Source organism: Mus pahari, chromosome 3 (genome assembly GCF_900095145.1).
Source record: "Mus pahari chromosome 3, PAHARI_EIJ_v1.1, whole genome shotgun sequence".
NCBI classification, from domain to species: Eukaryota; Metazoa; Chordata; class Mammalia; order Rodentia; family Muridae; genus Mus; species Mus pahari.
Genome location: NC_034592.1, coordinates 134972470 through 134983837, shown reverse-complemented (window position 1 = coordinate 134983837; position 11368 = coordinate 134972470). Strand labels below are relative to the sequence as shown.

The 11368-nt window shown below is 46.8% G+C and overlaps 1 protein-coding gene and 1 pseudogene across 1 annotated transcript; both read right to left on the bottom strand.

The window, feature by feature from the left end:
- Nucleotides 1-5151: 5151 nt before the first annotated feature.
- Nucleotides 5152-11040, bottom strand: Defb123 (defensin beta 123). Its single transcript, XM_021194831.1, has 2 exons — nucleotides 10822-11040; nucleotides 5152-5400 (listed from the first exon to the last, which is right to left on the bottom strand). Exons 1-2 carry the CDS (start codon nucleotides 10877-10879, stop codon nucleotides 5255-5257), a joined length of 204 nt encoding a protein of 67 aa, XP_021050490.1. The 5' UTR covers nucleotides 10880-11040; the 3' UTR covers nucleotides 5152-5254.
- Nucleotides 5667-5883, bottom strand: LOC110319342 (annotated as a pseudogene).
- Nucleotides 11041-11368: the final 328 nt, after the last annotated feature.

Here is an 11368-nt window from a genome sequence, read left to right as displayed (position 1 = left end):
TTATAAATGTCATAGGATATGAAGATCCTTTTGTTTACTTCTGAACCCATTTGAATGACTATGCTTCTGAGTTTTATGGTAAACAGTGTTAAGGGGAAGCAGGTCTGTGTCTGACCACTCGAGGGGAAAGCTGTCACAAAAGGCATCTATGCATATTTGAAATGTTCACAGCAGCCTTCAGCAGCGGTTGGGTGGCCCTTGTGGACGACAGAGCATATTCTACTAAGTGGTTGTAGAGAATTAGAGTGAGAACAGAAAGCTCTGCTCTTGCCCTCCAATGAGCTCAGTTTAATAAAAGACATTAGCCCCTAAAAAAATAAAATAAAAAAGTGTTTGTGTTTGTAAAGACTATGGGACTTGTGAGTTTGAAGATAGTTTATATCGTGATGTCAATATTTATGTGCAACCTTGAGGATGAACAAGAATAGAAATATTGAGACCTGATTGTGATTTGTGGTCAAGTTGACAAAGAATCAGTGGCGATGGTTAGTTTTGTGTCAGTTTGAAACAAGCTGAAGTCCTCTCAGAGGAGGGAACCTCAGTTAAGACAATGTGTCCACTTTCCACCTTTAGCATCCCAGTGTGCAACTCTTGTGAGCAGTTTGCAGGTAAACTTCAGGTGTGATGGTTTGTTTTTTTTTTTTTTTTTTTTTTTTTTTAAAGTTAATTATTTTTTTTTTTTTTTTTTTTTTGTTCACTGCTTTGTTTTCCTAAGACAAAGGTACTTGTTTATGTAACCACACAGGATGTGATTAAACCCAGCTTTTAACAATGAAAAACAATCTCATTATTTGCTCTTCTGAGCTTATCTAGATCAACACGGTCTCTCAGTTGTAGCATTGGTTTGGTCTCCTTGACCGGAGGCTAGAAAGTCAGGGCTAACAATGCCTCACCGCCTCTAGAGCATTTTGCCTACCACTCACCAGGCCCTGGCTTTGATAACCAGCCCCACATCAGTTGAACATGGCATGTGGGAGGTGGGGGGTAGGAGGATAAAATTAGCTGCACAGGAAGTTCAAAGTCAGCCTAGGAAAAGAGGCAAACGGAGTTCATAGTGCTTTCCAGTCGCTGACATCTGTCACTCATCCGGCCGGCTCTTTTATGGAGTGCCCCTCCGTTTGAGTTGCCGCTGTTTCCTTATGACTAGACAGCATACATATTTTTGGCCAGAGTGTCCCAGGAGTGATGCAGTATCTCTCTTATTGGATCTTATCAAAGAAAGCTGCAGACCGATTGCATGCTTTTCTAAACCCTTTCCTATGCTTAATTTTATAATTATTTTAAAATATCTATTTGTGTTTGATGTGTGAGTGTGCACATGTGGCTATGTGCACACGAGTGTGTGAGTGTCCTTAGAGGTAGGAGGCATTGGTTTCTCCGGAGCTGGAATTACAAGCAGTTGTGAGCTCCCCGTTGTGGGTGCTGGGAACTGAACCCGGGTCCTCAGCAAGAGCAGTGTGTGCTCCCAACCGCTGTGCCATCTCCCCAGCTCACTCTAGTGCTTTGAAAACAACCTTCACCCCCCCCCCGACCCTGCCCCAACTGTAAAAAGGTAGACCATGTTCACTGAGAAAAGTTTCAAAATGGAGATGCACAAGTGAGAGAATGAAGACCACACTCTGTTTATTGTACAGAAGAACACATAGAAATGTGTAAAATGTGGTTTAAAAGCAAAATGAAGTCAAGTAGTGGGTGCTTTGTGTCTTTGTCATTCTGGAAAATTTCTGGGCGTGCTTATATATCCTCTCTCTCTTTTTGTATTTTAGAAAGGGTCTCTCTATGTAGCCATGCCTAAGTGAAATCCAACATGTCCTTGAACTCACAGAGATCCACCTGCCTCTGTATCCTGCCTGCTGGAATTCATCGTGTGTGCCACTATGCCCAGGAAAATTTCTTCAGTGGAAGATGTTTTAGACCTAAAATACCTCCCACAGTAACTATAAGATCTTTCATTTTTTTATAATTCCAGTACTATGGCGAAGACCCTCTGAGGGCGTTGCAGCGTGCACCTGTAATCCCAGCACGTGGGAAGATCTTGAGTTGAAGGCCAGCTTGGGCCCCTCCACTTGAGGCAACTTTTCCTTTAGACTTCAGTCGGGGGCCCAGATCAAGGAGTCTCACAGGCAGATACCGCCCTCTAGTGGTTTCTTTGCGAATCTACTAGGTATACTTTGGGTGGTTGATTCTCTACTGGCATGCAAGTGACCTGACTAGGGATCTTAGTGGCTTGAAATGGGTAGGGCTGTCTAGGAGAATGAAATATTGACTTACTCCCCAGACTTGTACATGAGAGATCCAGATGCAAGCATTTCTTTGCCAACTGAGTTTTCCTGGAACAAAATACCGCACAAATCGTAGGATCATCATGTGTTGTTCTGGGAGATTCCTTTAAAAATATTTACTAATCTTCATTATTTATGTGTTTGGGTGTTTGCTTGCATGAATGCTTGTGCACCACATGAGTGTAGGCATCCAAAGAGGTCAGGGTAATGTCAATGGATTCCCTGAACTGGAGTCACAGGCCATGTGTAAGCTGTCAGGTGGGTGTTAGGACCCCCAGCTCAGGTCCTTTGCAAGAGCAACAAATGCTTTTGATCACTGAGCCATCTCTGCAGCCACTGGGAGACTCTTTGTTACTACTGTTCATGGCTTTAAAAAGATTCACTTTTTATTTGATGTCTATAAATGTTTTCCCCATTTCTGTACCCGGCTCCTTCAGAAGTTAGAAGAGGGTGTCAGACCGTTGGGGGCTGGAGTCACAGACAGACATGAACCACCCTGTAGGTGCTGAGAGCTGAATCCAAGGACAGCAGGTGCCCTTAACCACTGCGCCTTCTCTTCAGCTCTCATTGCTGCTTCTGTTTCTTTCTCCTCCTCTGTCTCTTCTTCCTCCTTTCCTTTCCTGCTGCCCTGGGGAACCAGACCTAGGGCTGCGTACATGTTGGGCAAGTGTTCACTATTAACATACCCTTCATTGCTGCTTATAGATCAGTTTAAATTGTTTATATACTCTTGACTTGATTTTTTTTTTACAGATACTATGTGCCTGATGATCCAACTCACGTTATCAATCTTTGCAACAAGTGCCATTAGCTGCTGAGCCATCTCCCTGCCCCATCAAACAATTTCTTAATGACCCTCTAGATGTCATTACTATCTGCTATATCATCTCCATTTGAATCACCAGTTATAGTCTTATAATTAAAAAATTCCTTACTATTATTATTATTATTTATTATTATATGTGTGTTCAAGATGCGCATGATGGGCTTGTGAAGGTCACAGGCCATGTTGTGGAATTGTTTCTCTCCTTCGAACTTCATGTGGGTTCCAGGTATTGAACTCAAGTCACCATGATTCTGTGGCAAGCACCTCCACTCACCGAGCCGTCTGGATGACCCTCTAATCAAAGTCCTCTGGCTTTCTCTCTTGGTTAATTTGGCCAACAATTAATCAGCATTGTTTATCTTTTTTTTTTAATGTGTGCTCAGGTTTTTGTGTGTAAATCCCATTGTGTGTGTGTGTGTGTGTGTGTGTGTGTGCATGTGTGTGTGTACAGAGGACAGCTTTATGTGTGGGTCCTCACCGTTACCTTGCCTGAGACAGGATCTTTGTCATTTTACTACTGTGTACACTGGGCTAGGGGGCCCACGTGCTTCTGGGACCTCCTCCTGTCATGTCTGCCTCCATTTCTTTGTAGAGGCTGTTACTAAGCAACCAGCATTTACATGGGTTCTGGGGACCTGAACCCAGTTCTCAATCTATGTAGCAAGTGAGCCATTTCCCCCACAGCCCTCCTGTTTATCTTTTCAAAGAACCAACTCTGTTTGACTAATTCTTTGTCTTGTTCATTTAGCTACTTTATGATTTTTTTTTAACCGTTGTGGTAACGTGAATAGGAATGGCCTCCATAGACTCATGTGTTTGAATACTTGATCCATGGGGAGTGGGACTATCAGGTGTGGCCTTTTTGGAGTAGGTGTGGCTTCATTGGAGGAACTGTGTCACTAGGGGGTGGACTTTGATGTCTTGGAAGCTCATGCTTGTTCTCTGCCTGCTGATCCAGATGTAGAGCTCTCAGCTACCTTTCCAGCACCACGTCTACCTGCATGCCACCACACTTGCCTCCACGATGACAATAGACTAAACCTCTGAACTGTTAGCCAGTCCTAATGAAATGCTTTCCTTTATAAGAGCTGCCATGGTCATGGTGTCTTAGCATAGAAATAAAACCCTAAGACATCCATCTACCAATTTTCAGTTTGGCCTGTTCTTGTGTTTCTAAAATCTCACAGCACATCGTTAGGTTATTTATCTGAAACTACTCTGATTTTTTTTTTTTAAATGTAGGCCCTCGAAATGATGGACATCTCTCTTAGAACCATCTTAGCCATCTTACAAAGGTTTTGCTATGTTGCATTTTCATTTGATTCTGGAATTAAAACATTTTATTCCTTGATTTCTTCAATCACCACTGATCACTGAAGAGTGCATTGTTCAACCCCTGTGCACAGCATGGTCTCTCTTGCCTTTGATTGTGGAGATCCCAGGAAGCCCAGGGTAAGTGAAGTCCTGAGTGAATGTGTATTGTTGCCATGGGAACCATCCGGACAAGGACCAAGGCCTCAGACCCACCGGAAGTTGGCAAAGCTTTTCCCTATATTGGCAAAGCCTTCTTCCTCTGGTCCAAGTAGGAGTGTTTACAATTGACCAGTGTGTGATAAAACCAGCAACCATCACCTCCCCTCAGGAATAGAGTAGTCTCTTCTGTTAGGCAGTTGAATGTGCTTGTTAATACACGTCTGCAAACTAAAGCAATGGAGAACACTTAGGTCTCAGACAAAGAAGATTTCAGGATTTAAAAATAACGATTTGGGGGTTACAGTTAATAATATCAACAATCATTTGTATGAGAGCAGTGGGATTCCTGAGAATTGATCAAGCCAAGCTCTGCAAATGATTATACCTTAAGCCTTCTACCTAAACGATTCTAGAAACACAAATGGACCTAAGCATAGGCCTCATGGACTCGAGAAAATCCCACTAAGCGCCTGTGAGAGGCAGGGCTGTCCTATGATGATGCTGGAGAGGATGATTACAGCTCTGACTCCCCAGACCTGAAAACTGCTACTGAAGATGAACAGGCTGCACTGAGGCTGGGCAAGCACATTTATTGACTGAGCTCAAGAATCCATGGGGTCAACCTAGGACAGCTTTGCCACCTGTGTCATCTGGGCTTCAGGCTTCTGGGCAGTTAGAACATCCATGGCTTTGGCTTCGGCTGGTATTTGGGCTTCACGCAACACATCTTCCCGTTTGTGCAGTAGACATAGACGCTCTCCTTCCTGGAGCATCGGTGGCGGCACCTGCCGTGCAGATTCCAGCATTTCTGAGCATCACCTGGTACAAAAATGAGAGAGCAGACCGTGGTAAGAAGAGGTGGCCCTGGACAGGAGGAGCTGGGGAGGAGCTTGGGAGGGCCGGGAGGGCCAGGGAGGGGCTGGAGAGAAGCTGGGGAGGGGCTGGGGAGGAGCTGGGGAGGGGCTGGGGAGGAGCTGGGGAGGAGCTGGGGAGGGTTGGGGAGGAGCTGGGGAGGGGCTGGGGAGGGGGCTGGGGAGGGCTGGGGAGGGCTGGGGAGGGCAAGCACATGCTGGTAGTTTCCAAAACTACTGTATGAAGAGGATGGTGAAGGCCATCACTATACAGCATATGGACATAAGGACTCTTGTGTTCACCCATTTGGGCACACTTCCAAAGTATTCCCAATAGTCCAGTTCTATTTCTGTCCAGGATGCTGGGTGCCAGGGCTTGGATATAAGCACACGCACATATAAGCAGCAAGATTACAGTCAATAGGCTCTGAAAGTTGAAAATGGCAGACATAGTGAGGCTGGTGTTGGTCCAGCCACATCACCCTTTTGGGCCAGGGGGAGGGGGAGGGGGGAGAGGATCAAGTGCTTGGCTTTTTATCTTTCCAGAAAGTGCTTCTGGGTCTTTTCTTCAGGTCATGGATCCATGCCCCACTGCAAGGACCAGCATGTGACAGGCCTGCCGTCATCTATACAGATAAGAGTTTTGCCTGCATGTATGTATGTGAACCACAAGTGTGCAGTGCCCAAGGAAGCCAGAAGAGGGCATAGGATCCCCTGGAACTGGAGTAACAAAAGGTTGAACGCTACCATGTGGGTATTGGGAACCCAATCCAGTTCCTTCTGAAGAGCAGCAAGTGCTCTGAACCACTGAGCCGTCTCTCCAGCCTCACCATTACCATCTTAATCAGAGAAGCCCTGACTGCCTGCAAGAGACCCTCCAGGCTGGGCCTACTGAAGGTCGGGGTTGGTTAGATGATTAGGCTCCCACTTCCTCTCGCGCACTCTCCCAGCTGTGTGTAATTCTGCTCCGGCTGCTTGTTGTCTTAGGAGCTAATGGAGTATTGAGTAGGAGGGCTAACTGAGGAAGGGACTCAGTCTATGCAGCTTAAGAGTGCCATTATCACAGCCAGGGCTTGACAGAGAAACCTTGTCTTGAAAAACCAAAAAAAAAAAAAAAAAAAAAGAGTGCCATTATCCGTGCTGACATGAGATACTGGTAGTGTGCCTGTTTTGGTCACCTGTGCCCCTCCCTGTGTATAACCCCTCTCTCAGGCTCCTATAAGGTAAGCCCAGTACACTGTTAGACTTGGGTGGAATCCTTACTTTGGTCTGTTGCTCCATTTGGAATGAGTAGACATTGTTTCTACATCTCAGGAACTGTTCACACATTGGCTAGATGCAAGTAAAGTACAATGATATACACTTGTGAAGATGTCAGAAAAAACCTGTTAGTTTGTACTCTGAATTAAAAAAAAAAATAATGAAAAGAGCATGGCCAAAAGAAAAAATGATCATTGTTAAGGTTGGAGGTGCTGTTCAGAGGGGACAGCACTGCTAATATATATGAGGCCCTGGGTACAATCCCCAGTGTGATAGCAATGACTATGAAATAGCTCAAGGAACATATGCGCACTGCATCGTGGGCTGACAGCAGATGTAGGTGTGTGAGGGCCGGTGGTGGGAATCAGGACACTTACTGGTTTAAGACTCCTATAAGCTGTGAACTGGCCGGTTAGCATCTGAAGGCCAACTGAGAAGGTACAGATGTCTCTGGTCACCCTTGGAGCTAACTCAAGATAGATGCAGAGACTGGACAAGAGTGATCTACAACTTCCTGTCACACCAGTGTGAACTCCACTGACAGCTTTGTTCCTGAACAAAGGGACTAACTAACTAAATGCTGAGAAACCTCTTTTTCTCACATCAGAACCGTGACAGACACTTTGTATCTGGAATCCTACCCCCCAAGAATGAAATATCCTGTTCTTCAGGCACAGAGTCAGGATTCCTAAAACAGAAGCCACTTTGATTTCCACCAGGTGCCCAGAAGCAGATGTTTTATGCAAAACTCTCACTCTTGCTCCCCACCTCTGCCTTTCCAACTCTCTGTTTCTTTCTCTTTTGGAGGTGAGGGGGGCAGAGAGGGCAGTTATTCTGTAGCTGAGGATGACCTTGAACTCCTGCTTCTCCCGAGCTTGGGGATCCCGAGGTTTATGTGGAACTTCTCTTTCTTCTTTATTTTGTGCTTTCGTTAGAAATTCGGTCTTGAATTCGTTCTCGCCTGGGCCTCATGTCAGCCATTCACATGCTGCCTGGTGGCCCGGGCTTGCTTGGGAATCACTCATGCTATGCTTAAACCCCATCCTTCTCCTCCTCCTCTAGATGCAGTGGCTCTCAACCTTCTTAATGCTTCAAATTCTTAATACAATTCCTCATGGTGCGGTGACCCCAGCCACAAAATTATTTTGTTGCTACTTCATAACTGTAATTTTACTAGTGTTATGAATCGTAATGTAAATATCTGATGTGTAGCCACCCAAAGGGGTCTCTGTCCAGAATGCTTTGCTTCTTCATTGGGCATACTGTTGCCAACCCCACAGACCCTTGGGTGTGCAGTGTCCTTTGCAGCAAGGCACCATGTTTAATGTGATGAGACATCAGGGCTGTGCTGGTATAAAGATGGATGGGCGTTACACAAGGAGACTACCACAGTAACTAGGATATTTAAGATAAAACTTAGGATTCAAGTAGACTGCCCTCACCAATTTGAGTTCAGAAAGAGTAGCCAGATATGTAGCACCCAAGAGGGCAGCCTGGGCTACTGAGCAAGTTTCCAGTCATTCAGGGCCACATCTCCGAGGAATGCTGTGAATTCTACCCTGAGTGTGCAACAGGCCCTCACTGTGGGAGGATACACGTCAGTGACCGGTCATTTCACGAAGACTTGCAAAGACAGAGGGATGACGATGAGAGAAATATTATAAGGCACGTTTTAAAACAGGATGTCTGCCAGCTAGGGCAGATCCTGTCTCAAAAACAATAAACAAAAAGCTGTCTAGGGATGGAACCTTGGTAATAGGCATTTTCATGAAGAAATGAAAAGAAAAAGTCAGTTGCTATGTAAGTCCGGACACTTAGGGAGGGAGAGAACTGCAGAGAAGGAACCTGGAGGGGGAGCTGACTGAGCTGTGTGCTGTTACACCAGCCTGTACTTGGTAACATTTGTTACTTGGTAACTTTGCTAAGCAGCAGATTTGGTTTTTATATCCCCATTCTCTCTCTCTCTCTCTCTCTCTCTCTCTCTCTCTCTCTCTCTCTCTCTCTCTCTCCCTCTCTCCCTCCCTCTCTCTCTCTCTCTCTCTCTCTCTCTCTCTCTCTCCCTCCCTCCCTCTCTCTCTCTCTCTCTCTCTCTCTCTCTCTCTCTCTCTCCCTCCCTCCCTCCCTCCCTCTCTCTCTCTCTTGCATGAACGAACAGGCTAGAGGAGACCATGGGGTGTTCTCTATCACTTCCCACCTTCCTGCATTGAGACAGGGTCTCTCACTGAGTTGGAAACTCACCATTTCGACTGGCCTAGCTGGCTAGCGAGTTCCTGGATCTGTCTGTCTCCACCTCCCTACACTGGGATTAAGTGCAGCCATGTCTGGCTTTGCATGTAATTGGCCAAGGATCCAAACTCAGCTCCTCTTGCTTGCACAGGAAGTGTTCCTACCCACTGAAGCATCCCTCATCCCTTAACCATTTTACAATTACACTTATCCATTTATTTATTGCTTGCACACACCAAAGACAACTGGAAGGAGCCAGTTTGCTCCTCTTGTGAGGGTCTTGGTGCTCAAGCTCTGGCTGTCATGTTTGGTGGCAAGTGTCTTTACCCACCGAGTCATTTTAAACATTTTTAAGGGATGGATCCCTGGATCCCTTTTCATCATGAAACCCTCGGACTGTCAAAAAGTAGAACTGAGTAATATTTTCGGACTTTGGGGCACTTGTGAGCAACTTTAGGATGACCTTTGTCACTTACCTTAAATGAGATGAGGGTTGTTTCAGGTCATGGCAAGACCATAATTTCAAGTATCAAATTTTACCAAGAAAAGTCAAGGACTGGGTGAAGCCTGGTGGGTTTGGACAGAGCCACCTCACCATAGGCTCTAGGAGATGAAGGCTGAGGATGACCAATGTATTGACAGTTTCCACTCAACCCCTCTTACTACGATGTGCCTGCCACAGGAAGTGGAAGAGAGATTCTTCCAATAACTTCCTGGGAACTGAGGAGTTTAGATTCACGTCTATCTCATCATCATCATCATCATCATCATCATCATCATCATCAGCAGCAGCAGCAGCAGCAGCAGCAGGCAGCTGCCCGAGAAACCCCACCAACCCTGCCAGCCTGATGTGATCAGCACCCTAGGGACACAGGCCTTCTGGGGGGTGGGGTATGGAGAGTGTGTGGGACATAGGAGGAGGAGGAGGAGGTGTGGGTCAGACAGTGGTGAGCCAGTTGCCAGCTTGGGCTCTTGGCTTTTCTTTCTCCTTTAGATGAAGGGTGTTTCAGGGCACAGGAGGGGACGGAGACCAGCTTGTTTAGGAAAATAACACATCCTGCCTCTGGAAAGTTCGACAGTCTTGGGGTGGACAGAAGCTCCACCAGGTGCATGGGAGGGGACAGGTAGCTGATGGGAAGGGTAGGCTGGCCTCTGCTGCCTAGGCCCTCCCACAGCCCTCACCTGGCATCCATGCCCACCAGTGGGCCCCCTGCAGGTGGCATTCTCTCTCTCTCTCCTCTCTCTCTCTCTCTCTCTCTCTCTCTCTCTCTCTCTCTCTCTCTCTCTCTCTCTCTCTGATGGGGATGAGTACTGATGCTTATCTTACCTGGGACACCCTTCCCTGTCCATCTCTTCTCTTTGACCCCGGAACCCCACCCCATGCCTAATTCCATGTCACTTTTTAGGACTCTGCTGACCTCAGGCTAGCTGGGCCCTGCTCATGCATATCCAGTTCCCTGGCTTCCCTTGGTCCCAGCTTTGGCTATAATGTTTTTAAACCGTGTCCAAGGGACATGCCATTTGCTTCATAGTCCTAGCTCCAGCGTAGAGCATGCGACAGAGAAAGGAGTTGTAAAAATGAGCTTCTCCCTCTCATTAAGGAGGCTGTGGCTTTTCCTAAGCCTAGAACATTTTGGGGACTATTTTGCAAGAGATCTGCTGTTGCCTTCTCTTCTCTGGCTGCTCCTATCCCCGCACCAGCTCTTTGCACTGCTTGGTAGAGCCAAACATGTAGTGGGTGATGAACGAGACACTCCCTATGTTAATATTGGTACCTAAGGTACAGCACCTGGCAAGACGTCTCTTCCATGGCGTTGGGAATGGTTGCTCCATGCCCCTGGGGATTCATGGACAAGGCCAGAGTCTCCCTACCTGCCCCCTTCCCTGAGGAGATCTACATTACCTGGAGTGAGTTGGGACAAGAGTAGTAGCGCAGCCAAAGTCAGCAGCAGGAGCTTCATGGTGGGAGACGGCCCAAGGCGAAGCTTCGAAGCTTCGAGTCCAAAGCAAAGTTCGTGGCGTACTGGGGAGGCCGAGACTTCCTGGCGGAAATCCCTCAGATATCCAGGAGCAGACAACGGGAACAACCCCGTACCCAGGGTCTAAAATATGGAGCCACACCCGCCGAATCCACAGCATCCCTTTGTCTTTCGGATCAAGAGGGTGAGATCATCCAAGGTCCAAGGCCACACAGCACAGCCCGTTGCCAACAGCTCTGCGTCTCATTATCCAAGGGACCACAAGGGGGCGCCATGCACACAAATGCCATAGAACACACATAGAACAAATGCAGAATAAACACCAAAGAAGAACAGAGAACAGGAAATGGAGTTCCAGACAGGACCAGGTCTGTTCATGAGTAAACTCGATATTAGAGGAACAAAAACCGTGAGAAAAACATGTGTGGGTTCTTTGAGCACCAGCCCAGCACTAACCAAGCACAGGGTTGG

Bases quoted from the DNA above. Each gene is read 5' to 3' on its own strand.
- Defb123 (XM_021194831.1), bottom strand. From the start codon at position 10,879: ATGAAGCTCCTGCTGCTGACTTTGGCTGCGCTACTACTCTTGTCCCAA. The intron at 5,401-10,821 runs GTAATGTAGATC...TTTTTGTACCAG, and splicing joins CTTGTCCCAACTCACTCCAG to GTGATGCTCAGAAATGCTGG.